Raw genomic sequence first — 20,280 nt, forward strand, 5'->3', positions numbered from 1 at the left:
GCGAGGGCGAGCGCGCCAATGGGAGCGTCAGACGCCGCGGCCGCCGTAGACGCCGCGCGCGCCAGGGTTTTCCCGCGAAATCCGCCCGGGGAGCGCGGTGTCCGTGTGGCGCGGCTGTGAGGTGAGGGCCCGGGAGCACGGCCTGGACGGCCCCGGCCCGAGACCCAGGGGACCCGGCGGCCGCTCAGCTCTGTCTCCCCCGCCCCAGGTGCAGTCATGTCGGGCTTCGACGACCCCGGCATCTTCTACAGCGACAGCTTCGGCGGCGACCCCGGCGCCGACGAGGGCCAGGCCCGCAAGTCGCAGCTGCAGAGGCGCTTCAAAGAGTTCCTGCGGCAGTACCGAGTGGGCACCGACCGCACCGGCTTCACCTTCAAGTACAGGTGCGGCCGCTCGGCGGGGCTGAGGACCGCACGGTCCGGGGCGAGCGGGGCTGAGGACCGGACGGTCCGAGCGGGGCGGGCGGGGCGGGCGGGGCGGGCGCAGTGACCCCCGGGCTGCGTGGGAGCCGCTGGCCGGCGGCCCCTGCTCAGCGAGCCTCCCCGCTCCTCCCCCCGCTGCCCACCGCAGGGATGAACTCAAGCGGCATTACAACCTGGGGGAGTACTGGATCGAGGTGGAGATGGAGGACCTGGCCAGCTTTGACGAGGAGCTAGCAGACTACTTGTACAAGCAGCCAGCCGAGCACCTGCAGTTGGTGAGTAGCGCCCGTCTCCGGGGCCCCCCAAAGCCGGCTGGCCCTGTCCCCGTCACCGACCGAGTACGCCTTTTTTCCTCTTCAGCTTGAGGAAGCTGCCAAGGAGGTGGCCGACGAGGTGACCCGGCCCCGACCTGCGGGTGAGGAGGTGCTCCAGGACATCCAGGTCATGCTCAAGTCAGACGCCAGCCCATCCAGCATTCGCATTCTGAAGGTATGGCTGCTGTGTGGTGTGCAAGGGCCTGGGGCTCCAGATGTGTGGCCCTCGGTGAAACACTTGACTTAAAGTGAGCCTGTGTCCTTCTGTGTAAAATTACCTCAGGTCGGTGTCCTGTGGGAAGGCTGAGTTGAATCTGGGAGAAAGAGCAGTGACTTCCTAGCCGTCGTGGAGACTGAAGAACAGTAAACACCATCCGTAGCCAGGCGGTGGTGGCTCTTGCCTTTAATTCCAGCACTTGGAGGCAGAGACATAGACAGGAGGATCTCTGTGATTTCAAGGCTAGCCTGGTCCACAGAGTGAGTTCCAGGACAGCCGGGGCTACACAGAGAAACCCTGTCTTGGAAAACAAAACCCAGCTGTAACTGGGAGGCAGAGGCAGGCAGATGTCTGAGGTCAGCTCGGTCTACATAGTGAGACCTTGTCTCCAAACACGAACAAAAAAGACCAAAAGAAATGGCCATGGCTAAGAGGGATGGAGAGTTGACGAAGGTAATACTGGAGCTGAAGACAGTGTAGCCTGGAGGGCATTCCACCAGCAGCAGGCACAGAGGCTCTGGGGTGACAGTGGTAGCCTGTTTGGAGGAATGGGAAGAACGCTGTGCAACCGGAGCCCCCTGAGCTTGAGTGTGGAGAGCGGAGGATAACATGGGAGTCCAAACCTCTTCTTCCACATCTGGAGTTCCTGGGACTGAACTTGGGTACTCAGGCTTGGAGGCAAGCAGGTACCTCTATATCTTTTTATGAGGCTGGGGATTAGACCTGGGCAAAGCACTCTGGAACTCCGGCCCTAGACCCCACGTTTCTGGAGGTCTGGCTGCTATGAAGAAAGGTTTCTAGTGTAGGAGGAGGTGGAAGCAGGGAGAGTCGTTCCTGTTGTGTCCTGACGTGGCCGATGCATGTGTGATAGACAACACGGGGGAATCTGCTCTCTTCTACCAGGACAGTCTTGGGGATTGACATTAGGTACTTGGTCTAGGAGGCCAGTGACTTCACCTGTTGAGCCATCCCGTGAGCCCCGCCCCAGTTTGTGCTTTTAAAAGGGGGTTCCTTACATATTTAATACAATAAACCAGGAGTCCTTGATATCATTGGATGTGTCCTCTTAGATTCAGATTTCATAGCTTGTGTTTCAAGAAGGAACAGGTGTTGTATTAAGCTGTTATCGATCTTAAGTCTTACTGTAGAACACCCCTCCTCACACTTGTGAATGTAATTCCTTTCCTGGTTACTAGCTTATGGAAGAGGAGGGGCTGGTTGTCCTGTAGAAGGATGTGGGACCTTGTAGACGTGTCTGCTCAGCTGCATTGATGCACACCCGTATTACCTGGAACCTGGGGGTTGCCTTCCGGTTTGACATAACTGAGCAGAGATGCTGATGGATGTTGCTGGTGCTTTGTGCAACATCCTGTCACTGGCATCCTCGCAGCCTCTCCATAGTCTAAGAGCCTCAGTTTTATGCATGTGTCTGTTCTCTTCATCTAGCCCGAGATGCCCTGAGGGGGGAGAAGTGGTGGGGAGATTGTCCCAGTCCTGTAGACTCTGGTGAGGCTGGCACAGAAAGCAACAGAACGTGATAATGTCTCACTGTAGATAGTAAAGACAATAGCATCTAAAAAGAACAGAATGAGAGTCCCTTGGTAGTTGTCATCCAGCTTAGTGATTAGGCTGATCTTTCTTTTTGTCTCTAGAAGGCGGTGGAACTCTTTTTTGTTGTTGTTGTGTAAGATCACAGGGTTTCCTTGTGTAGTCCTGGCTCCTGGCTGTTCTGGAACTAACTCTGTAGACCAGGCTGGTATTGAGATCTGCCATCCTCTGCCTCCTGGGGGTCACGGAGCCCTTGAAATAAGTCTGATCATAATGTCATTTCTTCTGAAACTGTTACCATAATATGTATGTGTGTGCGTGCGTGTGTGTGCGCGTACACACACACACACACACACACGCGTGTGCACACGCACACATTCATGGAAGTAAGGATTTCTTTTTTTTTTTTTTTTTTTTTGAGATTGGGTTTCATTCTATGTAGCTCTGGCTGTCATGGAACTCAACTAGGTAGACCAATCTGGCTTGAATGCACAGAGATCTACCTGCCTTTGTTTCCCAGGTGATGAGATCAAAAGTGTGTGCCACTATGCCCATCTCAAGGAATCGTTTTTTAAAAGTATAACGAAATGGCCCAGCAGAAATGAATGCATTCTAAGAGGCACCTGACCTATCAGACTATTAAAACAATGGACCCCAGGAAGGTGGAATTTCCTTAGAAAAGATGTGTACCAGCAGTGGAAACTCTGCAGGAAAGAAGTTTACATTACAGAAACAGTGATGGGTCAGTGACAGGTGGGACCAGAACCTGATCAGTCAAGACTGCTTAAGGAGACACATCTCTGGCTCTGTTTAAACCCATCTCTTTTAGGAGACAGGGTTCCACTCTTCCTCTTCGCAGTGTGGTCTTATTAGATAAACCTCTTTTCTGTTTTTTTTTACTATTAATTTGGCTATTTTAATTGGCTACTTTAGGATGGGTAGCTGAACCTGGTTTCTTGATTTGATAACATGATGAGACACCTTTATACTTGGAAGGCAGAGGCAGGTGGATCTTTTTATGAGTTTGAGGCTAGCCTAGTCTACACAGTGACAGGTCCCAGGACAGGCTCCAAAAGTACACAGAGAAACGGGGTGCGGGGGGAGAGGGAGAAAGTACGGGACAAAAAAATAGTGTTGCAGAGGTGACAGACCTTGAACTAGAACCTGGGTGGGCCTCTGCCCCATCTCTGTTCTCTGTGGTATAACATAGGAAATTACTGTCAGTGCTGGGGTTTGGGCCTTCTGGTTTTGTCAGAGAATGGGTTTCATGTTTACTTTGTTTCCCCAGCCCCTGTCTTCATTCTGCAAGGCTCCTGAGAATGGGGGCCTGTGCCTGAGGCTCCCGACCCTGGTGTCCAGGTAGCCTGACATTAGCTGGGTGCTCTGGAAAGTCTGAGCTAAACTATGAGCCATGGCGCTGTCACCTCCAGATCTTGTCCTTGTCATTCCTCTGCACCTTCTGTTGTTTCCTGATTGTTATAACTTCAAACCTCCCTGTGTCTCTGTTACAGTCAGACATGATGTCACACCTGGTGAAGATCCCTGGCATCATCATCTCAGCTTCTGCCGTTCGTGCCAAAGCCACCCGCATTTCCATTCAGTGCCGCAGCTGCCACAATACCCTCACCAATATTGCCATGCGCCCGGGTCTAGAGGGCTATGCCCTTCCCAGGAAGTGCAATATGTGAGTGCATAGCCAGGAGGGACTGGGGGAAGTGACCTAAATCATTTCAGCTCGAGAAAGCCGACAACCCGGCAAGTGCTTCCTGTAACTGCTTGTTACAGGCCTTCTGTGAAGGGCTGAGTAGCACCACACTGGGCCAGACATGGTGTTCCTTCATGTGATTGCCCCACGTGAGTGACCACCCAAGGTTGTGGAGGAAACAGCCCAGGGAAACCGAGTTTATGGAGTCTTGTGTGTGGGGGTTCTCTGTGTTATTCTGCAGCTTGCCCTGTAGGTCAGGCTGGCCTTTAACCCAGAAATCTGCATTTGCCTCCTGAGTTTTGGGTGGTGGGCGCCACTATTATCCTGCTTGTCTGGAATCTTCTAAAGCAAACTGGCTTGCTAGGCTAGACCCAGTGTGCCCACGGTACCTCCTGAGAACATGGCTGTACTACTTGATTTTTAGCGTATTGTTTCCCTGTGGTTCCTAACAGGGAATGCTTGCTGACTCCCATAGAATGAACCCTACTTGCATGCTAGGCGCTTTCGGCTTCTCTTCTGGTTTCTTCTCAGCTCCCACATTGCTTGAGGCACACTGCCTTGTCCTAGGCTGTTGCCCCCCTCACCCATAGCCAGGGCCGTTCTTCCCTCTCCCCGTGTCCCGCCTTCACTGCTCCTCAGGCTATTCCCTGTCCGGGAGCAGGGGGGCAACGAACTTGCCTTCTCTGCCTAAATGGTCTTCCCTCAGGCTGCCATTTTGTTACTTCAGGCTCCTTGTATGTCCTCTCACCAAAGATGCCTTCCTCATCCCATGTTTGCATTTGGTGCACACACATCACTCCTCACAGCTATTCTTGCTGCATGCCATGAGACTCTGCAGATAGTTTCACCCTGACGGGAACTTAGCTTTATAGACCAGGGACTCGGGGTGCGCTGCTGTGTCTCTTCTCCATATGCTGAGGTGGCTTACCCTCAGAATGGTCTAGAGGTGGTAACATCTCACTGAAAAGATCCAGGGCTGTGGATAGAGCTTAGTAAGGGATTTGATGGTATGGACAGAGGCCTCATGAGGAAGCTATAGTGCGACTGCCACCTCAATGTGCCATAGAGAAGCCAAGATTCCTGAAGTTCTGGCTTTGGATGTAGCATCCTGCCATCATGGAAACTATCCTTCCAGGCCTTTTCCCAAACTTATCCCAGCTTGGCCTTATATTGCTGCCGCATCTCAAGACTGACTTCTTTGAATGGATGAGCCCTGCCTTTGGGTTTTCTGGGTACCTCTGGTGACTGCTTCTTCCCCTGCCCAGGGATCAGGCTGGGCGCCCAAAGTGCCCCTTGGACCCCTACTTCATCATGCCTGACAAGTGCAAGTGCGTGGACTTCCAGACGCTGAAGCTGCAGGAGCTGCCTGATGCGGTGCCTCATGGAGAGATGCCCAGGCATATGCAGCTCTACTGCGACAGGTGAGTGGCGGGGCTGTGGGTCATTGTACCTGCCACTCAGGTGTGGCATCTGGAGCAGAGTGCAGGATGACCTTGTCATCTCTTGTCTCCCATAGTCCACAAGGCACTTCTACCCATATTTCACGTGGAACTGCAACTGGACAGGTCAGATGACTTTGTGAGCGAAACTGAGGACTGTGCCCTTCAGCACACAGCAGGACACAGTAGGAATGCTAGCTCCTATTCAGCCTGCTGTCCTGCCCAGGCTTCCTATTGAGTAGTGACCTGGGGTAAAGGCTTACAGGTCCCTGAGTTCTTACCCTAGGCTCTTACAGCTGAGGCCAAGTGCAGATGTAAAGCTCTCTGGGGAGCTTTATCACTGGCAGGGATGTACAGACTCAGAATCTTGGGAAAGCTACACCCCAAACCTCAGAGTGCTTTTTCATCAGTAAAATGGGGGTCTGAACTATGTCAGACTGCATGGAAATGAATGCCAAGAGTTTAACACAATTCCTTAACTGAGTATAGTGTATTCGAATATTCTCTGAGCATCCAGAAGGCTTGAGAATTAAGGTGTGGAATGTGTAGGAGGCTAATAGGACAACATGGGCAGCAAAAACAGTCCTGGGAAGCTGTTATTTGGTAGTGTAGTAGCACCTTTGTGTTTCTTTGGTTTTTGTTTTGTTTTCCTTTGAGAAGGGTATCTCTGTGTATAGCCCTGGCCAACAGTTGACAAGTCAGGTTACGTATCGTCTGAGAGACACAGTGACTTCTCTGAGCTTACACAGCTACTCTCTGTCCTTTAAGCCATAGCGGTTCTGGGGAAATGTAAAGACTTGTAGTCATTTACCATATTTTTGAAAGAGGTGACTAAAAACCTAGAGGCAGATTAATTTAGTTGAGTTCAGGGAGTGTGTCAGGCAGAAACTGAGAGTGGTCCTTGCAAGGAGTCTGGGAGGGTGTGGGGAGAAAGCATCTCCTCAGGAGGTGAAATTGAGCCTGGCTGCAGATAAAATGGAACTAGGACTTCTGAAGTCTGGGTTCTACCAGCACAACGCATGACATCCTGGGTTCAGTGAAAGTCAGCTCAGCGTCACAAACACTGTATTTGCCAACCAGACACATGGGTAGCAGGAGGAGGGAAAGGTCCCCTTCCTCTAGGCCCTGTGAGGATGGAGCCAACTTGATGCTTGGGGTAGAAATGCTAAGCTAACTACACTGTCACTCACCCACTTGCTTTTTTTGCACTCTTCTCAGGTACCTGTGTGACAAGGTTGTTCCTGGGAACAGAGTCACCATCATGGGCATCTATTCCATCAAGAAGTTTGGCTTGAATTCCAGCAAGGGCCGGGACAGGGTGGGTGTGGGCATCCGGAGCTCCTATATCCGAGTCCTGGGCATCCAGGTGGACACAGATGGCTCTGGTGAGTTGCTCAAAACATTAGGATGGGCTTTTTTTCATGGTAGGACTCAAACCCAGAACCTTGTGCATACCACTGAGCTATGTGTTTATTTCTACAGTAAGCAAAAATTTGTTCTCCCAAAATGTCCACCTATTTATTGGTATAGTTGTAGCTCCTGCTCTAAGTTTGTTGCCTAAATGTGTGTTTGAGTTGCATGACTCAATGCAGTGTATTCTGTGTGTGCTGTGCTGTATCTCAGTGCTGGAGAGGAAAGAAGTGAATGAGGGTTGAGCAGTCAGGATCTAGTTGAAGAGAGCCCTGAGGAACAGGCATCTGACACTGAACTACTTGATTCCATCGAGGTATTGAAAAGGAGCTAGAGTGTGGTCTGAAGGCTTCCTGCATCAGGGCTGTCAGCACTGGCTTTGAAGGATGGAGATGTGGAGGAGAAGGGTCTTTCAAGCATAGAGGAGAGCTGGTGGGAACTCAGGCCTAGTATGGGGTGGAAGTAACTGATCTCCAGTGGAAGTTGGGTTGAATGGCAGGCAGGGCCAGGTAAATAGCCTCCAGTCTCACTCTCATGGAGTGGAGAGCTCATGCTCACACCCAGGGGCAGTGAGGGTCATGTCTGGGCTAGAGTGATGGAGTTCTAAGTACTGTGTCCAGATACTATGTTGGTAGAAACTCCCTGGGTTAAAACTGGAAAAGCCACCTGTTCCTCTAGACATATTCCAGACGTAATTCTTCTTGACTTGATATCCCATAGCCAAGCACTTTTATTTTCCACCTTCTGAAATTGGTTCCTCTGCAGCCTTCCCTCCCTTTCAGTTGTTCAGCAAACCCTCCAGATCCTCTTCAGCCCCCTCCCGCTTTTTTAATCCTGCCACCTCATCTACTAGCTTGCTTTAGGCTGTCTACCTTCAGGCCCAGGAATGTCCACTTGTTACCCTGGTCTGAGTCTCATTGTTTCTCCTAGGTTGCTCTTCCAAGCCCCCTGCTTCTCTGAGTCCACTTGGTCCTACTTTCTCCATTCCTTAGCAGTTGACATGAGCCATCCTGTTGTGACCAACCAATTGCATTGACTCTCTACTCGATCTGCATTATGAGAGGTTTGCCAGTGGTCCCCAGGGGCCATCTGATTTGGCCTGTTTTGTTTTTTTTTTTAATTTTAAAAATTTTTTTGAGACGGGGGTTTCTCTGTGGCTTTGGAGGCTGTCCTGGAACTCTCTTGGTAGACCAGGCTGGTCTTGAACTCACAGAGCTCTGCCTGCCTCTGCCTCCCGAGTGCTGGGATTAAAGGCGTGCACCACCAACTCCCGGCCTGTGCTTTTTCTTTTTTCTTTTTTTTTTTCCCGAGATAGGATTTCCTCTGTATTGTTTTGGAGGCTGTCCTGGAACTAGCTCTTGTAGACCAGGCTGGCCTTGAACTCATAGAGCTCGCCTGCCTTGCCTCCTGAGTGCTGGGATTAAAGGCATGTGCCACCAATGCCCGGCCCGTGCTTTTTCTTTTAAGACGGTTTCTCTGTGTATCCATGGTTGTCCTGGAACTTACACTGTAGACCAGGCTGGTGCTGGGATTAAAGGCATGTGCCACCACTACCCAACCATGATCTGGCCTTCTGATTGTTTGGAACCTTCTCTTCTTCACTGGACCCTTGAGATTTGGAAGGCTGGGATAGCCCTGTGCCCTAACTTTCCTGAGTGAGACTGCCCTCCTGGTGCTGCGGGTTGTGTGTTGAGGTTGAGGAGGTTCCTGATCTAGGGCTAGACCCAGCAGTAGGCTGGAGGAGATCCTTTTGCTCACTTGTGCACTGTCTGTCCTAGGCCGTAGCTTTGCTGGGTCTGTCAGCCCACAGGAAGAGGAGGAATTCCGTCGCCTGGCTGCTCTCCCCAACATCTATGAGCTCATCTCCAAGAGCATTTCCCCCTCCATCTTTGGGGGTATGGATATGAAGAAGGCTATAGCCTGCCTGCTCTTTGGGGGCTCCCGGAAGAGGTGAGGGGCCTGCCTGGGAGGAGAGTGTGTGACAAGGCTGCTGCAGGAGGACATCTCTGTTGAGGACCCAGTGCTCCCAGGTCCCTCAGCATGCTGGCATGGGGAGTACAGTGGGTTAGGGCCAAGGAGTTGATGTCTGCTCTCGACTGTGACCTTGAGTGAGAGATACCGCCGTGAAACATAGTTTCTATGCATAAATGAGACATGTGAGACACATGACTCTTGGAAGGTGTCATATATCCTTGAGTGAGAGATACCGCCGTGAAACATAGTTTCTATGCATAAATGAGACATGTGAGACACATGACTCTTGGAAGGTGTCATATATCCTTCTCTTTCTTTTGTTTTGGGTTTTCTTCTTTGAAACAAATGTTTTTCTTTCCACATTATATAGTCAGACTGCCCTTGAAACTCATCCTCCTGACCTAGTCTCCCAGATTCTAAGATTACAGGTGTGGTCCACCACTCTTGCTTCCTGTGTCCTTTTGGAACTCTAAAAATAATAGAGCTACAAATAGTACCACAATGGCTACTGTTTGAATGCACTTTTTGTATGTTCCAAGCATTCTTACATTTAATGAGTCTTGACCCAGACCTGTCTTATCAGTCTATAAGGCTGTTGCTTTGTGTCCATTTCATAGATGAGGAAATGGGCACAGAGAATGAAGGGATTTGCTCCAGATCTCAGGCTGGGCTGGATCCTGCCCTGTGGCTCTTCTCTGCGTGTGCACAGCCCTCAGGTGTTCCTCCACCCAAAGCTGAGAGGAGTGCGTGCAGATGCACATCCCTCAGTGCCAGTTCCCCTACCTCTCTACCTGGAAATAACCCTTGCCCTCCAGTGTTAGGCTTGGAAGCACAGAACTGGGTGTGAACATTTTCTGGGCCAAACTCATTCCCACCTGTTCTAAGACCCTTAGGGAGGGTGAGTTCAAGGACAGCCCTCAGATAGACTCTTACTCTGTCTTCTACCTCCTTGTTGTGTCTAGGCTCCCTGATGGACTCACTCGCCGAGGTGACATCAACCTGCTGATGTTGGGGGACCCTGGCACAGCCAAGTCGCAGCTTCTGAAGTTTGTGGAGAAGTGCTCTCCCATTGGGGTAAGTGTCTGGGGACAACTTTCTCCTTGGTTTGGTCGTCCCAGCAGGGAAGAAAGCTACAGTTGCTGGATATCCATGGATCTTGTTCAACCAGAACCTCTTCTTCGTTCATCTTGACTGTTGAGGAGGCAGAGCAGGTGTGAGAAGCAAGGGACAACAGGTGTGTGTAGGTTAGGGCTGGGTGGTAAAAGCACTGGACTGAGTCAGGTTTGCTTCAGCCTGGCAGTAGTTGCGTGGACTTGAAAGCCTAGACTCCTGAACGTCAACCTATCTAGTTGCTAAATAATGACACCGCTAATGATAATAGCTGATATCAAGAAGGGCCAATGCTTCCTGAAGTGCCTGCCAAGTTTTTGCTCATTTAACTGTCTCCTCATGAGCGCTGTCACCCATGTTATGCATTGGAGGTATGAACGGAGCAATAAAGTGTCTTGCTCAAGATCCCACTGCTGGGGAACTTAAGAACGAGGTTTGATTCGAGACCAGCCTGGTCTACAATAGCTAGTTCCAGGACAGCCTCCAAAGCCACAGAGAAACCCTGTCTCAAAAAACCAAAAAAAAAAAAAAAAAAAGGAATGAGGTTTGAGCCAGTGTGTCTTTTTTTGTTTATTTGTTTGTTTTGAGACAGGATTTCTTTATTTTTTGGAGACTGTCCTGGAACTCTCTTTGAAGACCAGGCTGGCCTCGAACTCACAGAGATCCACATGCCTCTGCCTCCCGAGTGCTGGGATTAAAGACGTGCACCACCACTGCCAGGCTTCCAGATTTTTTGTTTTGTTTTTTGGAGCCAGTGTGTCTAATGACCCAGGTCCTCTGGGCCTGGGAGGATCATGGTAAGGGTTGGTGTGATGACTGGTCAGTGGGCTGTGCTGTGAGAGTGGTAGTTTTAGATGGAGAGGGGGTGTGCTCAGTTTACCACATTTGCACCATTCCTTAGAAATACCATGGCCGGAAAATGTTGAGTTGTCTTGGGAAATCTTGTAGTGAAATTAACTTGTATAATCTGTTTAACCTATAGTTCAGTATAGTTCTGTTTTTTTTTTCAGTGTAGATGGAACCCAAAATCTTGTTCATGCTAGGCAAGTACTTTACCACACTAAGCTGCACCCCAGGCCTACTATAGACAAGTACTTGGCATTCCTGTTAGTACAGTCTGATCTGAGTATGCCTCACATACATGCATCTCAGTAGGTACTGTATTTCAAGGGGTCTGGCAGCACATAACATACAGGTCTTCACAGATAGATGATGGACTCAGGATAGAGGCAACCTTAAGAGACCAGGAGTTCCTGATACCAGGTTGAAATATGTCCTTCTTTTTCTGGGCCTCAGTGTCATAGGGCTGTAGCTTGGGTGAGCCATTTTCCTTCCACAGAGACTCTTAAGCTAGTCTGAGGCCCAGGATGGCCCCTTTCCTTTCAGAAGAAAGAATGCTCAGCTGGGCCTTGTTTTGTGCTGTACAGCCAGCTTTGCAGTGTGATGTGGAGAAGTCACAGCCCTCTGGGCTCTTGGCCTTTGGAGCTAGCACTAGGTGCTGACACCTCTCCTCTTTCCCAAGGTGTACACATCTGGAAAAGGCAGCAGTGCTGCAGGCTTGACCGCCTCAGTGACACGGGACCCCTCCTCCCGAAACTTCATCATGGAAGGTGGAGCCATGGTTCTGGCCGATGGTGGCGTTGTCTGTATTGATGAGTTTGACAAGGTGAGTGTTTTTAGTTACAGGTTTAGGGGTGTGTGGCCTCAGGTGTGAAAGCACACACCACTTCTGAGAGACTTGCATATAGTTCTTGTGCCCATCACTCTGCGTAGCTTAGTATAAGTTAGGATCTCTGAGATACTCTGGAAATTGGGGAGAGTGAAAGCCAAGCTCTTGTTGTCTGCCATTGACTTGAAGTCTAGCAGCTCCTAGTTATTCTCCTGCCGCTCTCCCCTGCCTGGGTGAGGATTCTGATAGACATGTCTTTCCAATGCAGATGCGGGAAGATGACCGTGTGGCAATCCACGAAGCCATGGAGCAGCAGACTATCTCCATTGCCAAAGTGAGTGGCCCTTCCATCCTTCATCAGTCCAGCTGTCTTCTTCCAAGTTCTGTTTGCCTAGGACTGTGCTGGCAGCAGCAGGTTTGGAACACACGTGCACGCCATGTATTTGGTGTCCCAAATATTTGATTATCTCCTTCCTTTATTTCCACCTCCTCCCCAGGCTGGGATCACTACCACCTTGAACTCTCGCTGCTCTGTTCTGGCTGCAGCCAACTCAGTGTTTGGCCGATGGGACGAGACCAAAGGGGAGGATAATATTGATTTCATGCCTACCATCTTGTCCCGATTTGACATGATCTTCATTGTCAAGGATGAACACAACGAGGAAAGGGACATGGTATGTTTTAGGGGCTGGGCGGGTGGCTCCAGGTGGGTTCGTGGTCCTGAGGCTATACCAGATTTTGCCAGGGAACTGCTGATGCTCCGGTAGGTTGTGAGTGGAAAGCACATGAAATGATATTGACTTGGGACCTGGAGTCCTGTGACCTTGTCCTACTTATGCCCTGAGAGGGATGCTTTGTGACTTTTAGCTTCGCTCCTCGCCCTTGTTAGTCGGTTTCTCAAAGAAAATAGTCATGGGATTTGGTAAGGCCGTAGGGTTAGTGCACAGGTGGAGTGGGTTGTTTCTGCTTCATTCTCAGACCATGGCAACTCTTACAAAGGAAGACATTTAATTGTCGCTTATAGACTTTGCAGGATAGGACAGCAATCGTCTTCTGGACTATACTTGTTATTTGTTATCATTATATATAGGGTTAGTATCAAGTATATTATATATAGGGTTAGTATCAAGCTTTAGACCCTTACTTACACAAAAAGGGGAAATGTAGTGGCATCTTGCTTTGCCAGTGAACTTGAGTTCGTGGCCACATCCTAGGGGCATGGCTTCAGGTGTGCAGTGTGACCCCTTATAAGGAAGAGGAGGGACTGCCTCACTCTTGGGTTGTGGTGAGAGCATCGGAAGGGCAGAGACTGTATTTTCTGGAGCAGGAAGACCACAGTGGTTATTTACTATTTGTGTAAGTGCTTCCCTAACAGTACCTGTTTATCATTTATCTTGGGTCTTGTGGACTCCTTTAAATCCCTCCTTCAATGATGGGAAGCAAGGCAACGTTCAGGCAGCTGTGCTGGAGAAGGAGCTAAGAGTTCTACATCTTGACTCACAGGCAACAGGAAATGGTCTGAGACACTGGGCGTGGCTTGAGCATTTATGAGAACTCAGAGCCTTCATAGTGACACACTGCTTCCAATAAAGCCACACCTGCTAATAGTGCCACTCTCTTTGGAGGCCATTTTCTTTGAAATCACCACAGATGATAAAGATTGGGCAGACTTAGGGGCACAGGCCTGTACTTTCGGTGGAGGCTGAGACAGGAGAATTGCAAGTTCAAGTCCAGGTTGGGCAACTCAAAATAAGTAAGATAAAAAGGAGCTGGGGATTTTGCTCAATGGCAGAGTGACTCCTTAGCATGTAAGAGGTCCTGGCTCAATTCTTAATATCAATAGAACCAATAAAATATATTTAGTGCCTGGCGGTGGTGGCGCACGCCTTTAATCCCAGCACTCGGGAGGCAGAGGCAGGCGGATCTCTGTGAGTTCGAGGCCAGGCTGGACCGACAGCCTCCAAAACAATACAGAGAAAACCCTGTCTCGTAAAACCAAAAACAATTATATATATAATCTTGTTAGCTGCTAATTTAACTGTCTTCCTCTTCGGAAGAAGCCTTTTCCAGTAGTTCTAGTAGAAGTCCCAGGATGGACTCTGGCTGGCTTGGATTGGTCTAGTGTCCACCAACACAGGGTTTCTGTGTGTTGTCCTTGAACTCACTCTGTGGACCACTCTAGCCTTAAACTCACCGCCCAGCTCTGTGTCCATCCTTAAGTAGTAGACAGTCCATAGGGACTGGAGCAGAAGCACTTATGTAACATCATTGCTCTTCCTGTCTGCACTGACCTAGTGTTCCCTCTGTTCCTTAGATGCTGGCCAAACATGTGATCACTCTACATGTGAGTGCGCTGACACAGACGCAGGCTGTGGAGGGTGAGATCGAACTAGCCAAGATGAAGAAGTTCATTGCCTACTGCCGAGCGTGAGTGCTAGAGAAGACCCTTTTGGGTGACATTCATGTCTGTAAACCAAATAGAGGCCTGGGGACAGGGTGGGCAACTGAGATTCCTTCCTGGCGTCACTAGTTCACTCTGCAATCCGTAGGAGGTGTGGCCCTCGACTGTCTGCAGAGGCAGCAGAGAAACTGAAGAACCGCTATATCATCATGCGGAGTGGGGCCCGTCAGCATGAGAGGGACAGCGATCGCCGTTCCAGCATCCCTATCACTGTGCGGTGAGCAAGGGGGCCTCATCTCACGGACTGGTGCCGGTTGACCACTGCTGCCCTTAATGCAGGCCCAGGGGGGTTGGGCAAGGGGGCCTCTGGGACTGCTCTGGCCTCTTAATTATGTCTTGGTGCGTTTGAGTATGCTGGGTGGGCTCACTTGTATAGTTTGCCTGGCTTCCCTCTCTGGTAGCTTCTGGCCAACTATGTAACTACTAGGAAATGGATCTTCACTGGGTCTCAAACTTTTCTTCATACTTAGGTCGTTAGGGTAGTGCATTTATAGACAACATACTGAGTAAGAGCTGAGGCCTACCTAAGCAGAATCCTGCCTCTCTAGCAGTGATTAGTTAGAAGTAGATTTGGTTGTATGTTAAGAAACCCAAAGATAGTAGCTTAAGTTGGAAGTTTATTTTCTTTTTGAAACTTTGGGGAATAGGTAGTTTTTCAGAGCTGTCCATCATTGCCAACCTTTCACCCTCATGGATCTAGAAGTTCCAGCCATCTTTTCCACATTTGGGCATCAAGAGAGGCAGCAGGAGGATGTGTTTGTTTGCTTGTTTTTTGAGACAGGGTTTCTCTATAACGTTGGAGCCTATCCTGGAACTTGCTCTGTAGACCTGGCTGGCCTCGAACTCACAGAGATCCACCTGCCTCTGTCTCCTAAGTGCTGGGATTAAAGGTGTGTGCCAACACTGCCTGGCCAAGGACATGCTTTTTTAAGGATACTTCTGACATTTTCATATGGTGCGTGAATTTTAGAGCCCACTGGCCACAACGTGGTCACACAGACACCTTTTCCAAAGAGGCAGGAAATATCCTTTATTAGGCAGCATGCGTGGGAATAAAAGTTGGGTTTCAGTACTAAGAATATAAGGCAATGCATAATGGGGGTGGTAACTGCCTTGGCCATGCTCCTTCCTGGAGGGTCAGGGGAGGGAAAGTGGGCTGGGGCCTTTGAGTACTCTTGTTCCAACAGGCAGCTGGAGGCTATTGTGCGCATCGCTGAGGCCCTTAGTAAGATGAAGCTGCAACCCTTTGCCACCGAGGCCGATGTTGAGGAGGCACTGAGGTTGTTCCAGGTGTCCACACTGGATGCTGCTCTGTCTGGCAATCTGTCAGGTGAGTCGGTGCTGGGCTGTAGTCTTGACCCTAGGGTAGAGATTTAGTTAGCTGGTGGCCTGCAGGGTGCTGCCTAGATATGCTGTTGATACAGCCTTGTCCCCACTTCTCCCTTGGCCCTTTTCACTATTGTGGGAGCTTCTCTTGAGCCTGTTCATTAAAACTACTTACTTGTAGGCCTGTCACTGGTGAAGAATGGCTGTCTCTTTCTCCTGTGTTGAGCTCAGAATTGTAGTTTCCCAGTCCATGGTCTCATTTTTCTTGACAGCCATATCTGGGATACCAGGTTGTTACCAGGTTGTTTCTTCCCATTGTGGAGATGCAACTGACAGTTTCTGTGGTGCCTTGGTCACCACTCTTAGTGGAGTATAGGCCTTTGGCCCCCGAGTCCTAATATCTACTGCCTGCTTTCAGCCACTCAGCCTCTTCAGAGTTAGCGTCACCCTAGTCTGACAGGGATTCTGGTTTAGCATTGCCAGTCACTATCTAGGTGCCAGAGCCGTAAGCAAGCAGTTCTCCACATCCCTGTCCTACCCATTTCATAGGCTTCCTTCCCTTTCTTGGTGGGATACGGTGAGGAGGGAGGGAGGTATAGGTAGGGATGGGGTGGAGCGTGGGGACAGCTGGGCCAGTGTGCTGGAAAAGGAATGATCCCCTCCCATCTGGTGAAGACTGTAAGCTTCTCCCTTACCCAAGACTTCTCATGAGTGGCGCCTCCTCCCAGATTTGAATCCAGTTTGGAAGGCTTTGCCTTCCCGCTCTGTAGCTCATAACTTGTACCTCCACCTGGCATGGTGGTACAGAGGCAGGAAGATGTCTTTTGAGGTTTGGGACCATCCAGGGCTATACAATGAGACCTTTCCTCAAATAAAATGTTGCTTCTATCAGAGCCTTTTCTGTAGCTATTCCTGTTGCCTCAGTATGTGTGGCTCATAGGACCTCATGGTACCTGGCTCTCGGTTATAGTGATGGCTTTGTCTCTGCCACCTGGTGCTGGGCCTGTTGGATGGCCTATGTTGCAATTCCCCTCTGCCTGTATTTCGTAGTTCTCACTTTCCTGCAGTGTTCTGTCCTTATTTTCCTCTCTGGGCCTGGTTCAGGCCATTCTACTTAAGAGGCTGCCGTTTCTCTGGCCCTTCCAGTATGGTTGAACTGGGGTTTCTAGCACGCGGTTCCCTATTGCACTCACAGGGGCGGAGGGCTTCACTACCCAGGAGGACCAAGAGATGCTGAGCCGCATCGAGAAGCAGCTCAAGCGCCGCTTTGCCATCGGCTCCCAGGTGTCCGAACACAGCATTGTTCAAGACTTCACCAAGCAGGTGAGCCTTCCTAAAAACTGGGGGCTGTAAACCACACCCAAGATACAGAGGGCACCCTGGTTCCCTTGATCTATGTTCTGTGTTCAGATGGGGTGCTGGGGCGGGGGGGGGGGTTTGAGCCTAGGACATGCTACAGTTGGGGTTGGCTATTTATATATACCATGAAGTGGGAAAATTTTAGAAGCCAGGTCTGGAGAAACCACCACCTCATTTTCTCATTTCTTACTCTTTCCCTTAGTGCTTGGCTCCTTACAGGGTAGGGAGCCAAGAGCCAGATGAATGAGCCCTGTAACCCCTGGGCAGAGGGCTGTTGATGCCTTGCAGAGGAGATGCTGCTGTTGGATGCCAGGAGGAACCTGTGCCCTTTAAAATCAGGATAGGCCTGGCTCTGTCCTTGGCTTCCTTTTCTGTGTATCCTCTCAGTTTGCTTCTGGAATAGTTTACACAGTAGCTGGTACTTGCCCTGCTCTATAGGTGAGAAGATTAGCGTTTTCTGAGACGGGCTGGAGAAAGTTAGGTTTCTAGGGTCACAGGGACTTAAGTGTTAGCTCACTTAATTGCTATATGACCTTAAATAAGTGATACCCTCTTCGTGTCTCTTCCTCTGTGAAGTAGTTCCTAATTCTGGTTGTGTAAGTTGACCTAGGACTATACTTGCCTGGCACACAGGAGGCATTGCGAAGTATAAGCCCTTCTAAAGTCAAGGGAGAACGAAGGTGGACGCTTTTTGTCTGACAATTGTCTGTGAGCAAGGGGCTTCGTGGGCCGGCTCCCTTGGGTCTTGATGGTATGTCCCTGTATGTATCTTTTGCTCCCTCCTACAGAAGTATCCAGAGCACGCCATCCGAAAGGTGCTGCAGCTCATGCTGCGCAGGGGAGAGGTCCAACACCGCATGCAGCGCAAGGTGCTCTACCGCCTCAAGTGAGCCCACTGCCCATCAGCCCCAGACCTGAGTGCGGCCACTGCTCCAGCTCCTGGCTTCTTGCACTTCTGCGTCCTCTGTCTGAAGGAGCGTGTGCTGCCTTACCCTCGCCTCTGACTGCTGTCTGCAGTCGCCTGCAGCCCCTCAGAATGCGCTTTGGTCTCTTGGCCTCAAAGACTGTTTGGATGCCTGAGGGCTCTGATATAGGTGCCTAGCCCCTGTCCTGCCTCCTGCAAGATAGGTCTGGCTCCTGGACTGCCAGACTGCCAAGCTTCTTCATGTGTTCAGAGGAAATAAAGTGAGTCCTTGGCTGCTAAGAGCATTGGAGCCAGTGTGACAGTGGTTCTGTGTGAAGTGTGAGGTTAACTCAGCTTTCTCCAGTGGCATCTGATGGGAGAACTGGATTATTCACTAGGCTTGTCTGTCTGTTTCCTAATGTGCAAACGAGTTTGACATTGTCTCACAGTGGTTGTCAGTGAAAATCCAAGTAGGCTGCAGTGTAGAAAACTCCAGTGACATTTGGGGTTTTATTTATAGCAAAGTGGGCTAGATGAGTTTCTGGGACCTCCATACTGTGTATCTACTCCTGGGAAAGGAACCAGACTTCATGCCTTATCAGTGATAGAGCCGGGAGGACCTGACCCAAGCCCAGCATGGTAGGAAGTACTAGGAAGAACTGTTTAAGGAGGATGCCCCAGCGCTTTTTTTTTTTTTTTTTTTTTGGTTTTTCGAGACAGGGTTTCTCTGTATTGTTTTGGAGGTTGTCCTGGCACTCGTTCTGTAGACCAGGCTGGCCTCGAACTCACAGAGATCCACCTGCCTCTGCCTCCCGAGTGCTGGGATTAAAGGCGTGCGCCACCAACGCCCGGCTGCCCCAGCGCTTTTATTAGCAAAGTACCACCGAGTTTTGTTATGCTTTTAGAAATATAACTCATAAATATGTAGTTCATAAAATTAAGGAAAGTGTATGAAATAAAGTATCTGTTATTTAAAGTAATTTATAAGTGGGAAGCATCAAATGAACTGAGCCTAGCAGTGCCAAAACTGTCAGTCACTAACAGTAAAGCCATTGTGGGAATGACGCTGTGGCAAACAGGAAGTGCAAGCATGAGCCTTCTCATAGCCGTGTCCTGTGCTGTGCTGAAATTGCTGCTGCTTGAGGTATTTGCCTCTGTGCTCCTGACTCATGCTCAGAAACATTTCTATTTGATTGGTTTGCAAACTTGGAATGGAGTGTGCTTGTCCAGAAGGCAGGGCTGGTGAGAGCACTCATCGTGGGTACTTGAGGCCTTGAGTAGGATGCATGAACACATTGGCCTGTATAAGTGGTCTCTTGGTAGACCATTGCTGGCAGGCACAGTGCTAAGGGATATGACAAGCTTGGCTTGCAGGGAATCGGGGAGTGCTTGGGAGTGTGCAGCAGCATGAGGAATAATTGGCCAGGAAAATTCCTAGGAATTGGGGATTGGTTGGTTTCTGAATCAACAGGATCCTATCCTTCCATTTTCCAAGACACTGGCCTGAGCTGATGTGGCCAAGATGGTCTGAGCCTCCACGTGTTCCCTTCCTCTTCCTCTTCCTCCCCTTCTCATGTCCTCATGATCTGTGAGAACAGGATTTGAAACAACGCTCTGATGACTTAGCTGAGGAGAGCATCAGCCCTGCTCCCTGCTGTGCTAACAAGGGGCTGGCGTGGATTGCTTCTGCCAGCAGCTTGAGTTTTCACCTTGAAGTGCTTGGGCCTCCTGGCGATCCTTTGTCCCTTGCCCAAGATACAAGCATTTCACATCTCCAGTTGGTCTTTTAACTTAAATATTATTTGTCCTTAGCCGTGTGTGGTGATTCCCCCTGCAGACTTTACAGCAGGCAGGGAAAGACAATCCATGAAAAAGAAACTCAGCTCAGCCCAATTGTATCGTAACCGGGGCTACACCAAGATTTCTAGTCTACCCAAATACTTTAGTTATGTTTAAGCATAGCACAATTTTGAAAGTATTCAGATAATCAGATATCAACTAGCTCAGCCCCAAGTGCACAACAATTTAAGACATGTTTACATTGAGATTCTTAAAGTACATGGGTACTGTTGACTCAGATAGTGCCCAAGATTGAGGGTCTAGGGAGCTTGACTGAGATAAACATAATACCTGAGGGTGTCAGGACTAGCCTTGCCCTAAGAAGTCACTTAGACTGTTGTAAAGCACAAGTGACATCACTTAAGAGTGGGTTTTATTCTGAGCAATGGTGCATACATTTGATCCCAGTACTTGGGAGGCAGGACAGTTAAGACAGAAACTCTTAAAAAAACAAAAGGTGAGGAAAAGGTGAGTTTTATGATCTAAAAGCAGTACTCTGATGAGAAGGTCTGAGATGTGTAAAACAAATCCTGAGAAATAAGGCAGAGCCTGTCTTATCAGACAGCAAATGATCTCCAGGTTG

General features: G+C 49.8%; 1 protein-coding gene across 1 annotated transcript; it reads left to right on the forward strand.

Moving 5' to 3' along the window:
* Mcm5 (minichromosome maintenance complex component 5) lies at positions 1–18,158 on the forward strand. The gene is made up of 17 exons (XM_040734840.1): positions 1–121; positions 209–383; positions 571–697; positions 783–911; positions 4,013–4,185; positions 5,472–5,627; positions 6,864–7,030; positions 8,834–9,005; positions 9,992–10,103; positions 11,662–11,805; positions 12,077–12,142; positions 12,306–12,482; positions 14,123–14,235; positions 14,358–14,486; positions 15,457–15,599; positions 16,791–16,918; positions 17,743–18,158. Exons 2-17 carry the CDS (start codon positions 217–219, stop codon positions 17,842–17,844), a joined length of 2,205 nt encoding a protein of 734 aa, XP_040590774.1. The 5' UTR covers positions 1–121; positions 209–216; the 3' UTR covers positions 17,845–18,158.
* Positions 18,159–20,280: the final 2,122 nt, after the last annotated feature.

The sequence above is a fragment of the Mesocricetus auratus genome, unplaced genomic scaffold (assembly GCF_017639785.1).
Source record: "Mesocricetus auratus isolate SY011 unplaced genomic scaffold, BCM_Maur_2.0 Super-Scaffold_100041, whole genome shotgun sequence".
Taxonomy (NCBI): Eukaryota; Metazoa; Chordata; class Mammalia; order Rodentia; family Cricetidae; genus Mesocricetus; species Mesocricetus auratus.

Bases quoted from the DNA above. Each gene is read 5' to 3' on its own strand.
- Mcm5 (XM_040734840.1), top strand. From the start codon at position 217: ATGTCGGGCTTCGACGACCCCGGCATCTTCTACAGCGACAGCTTCGGC. The intron at 912-4,012 runs GTATGGCTGCTG...TCTCTGTTACAG, and splicing joins CCAGCATTCGCATTCTGAAG to TCAGACATGATGTCACACCT. The intron at 15,600-16,790 runs GTGAGTCGGTGC...TTGCACTCACAG, and splicing joins TCTGTCTGGCAATCTGTCAG to GGGCGGAGGGCTTCACTACC.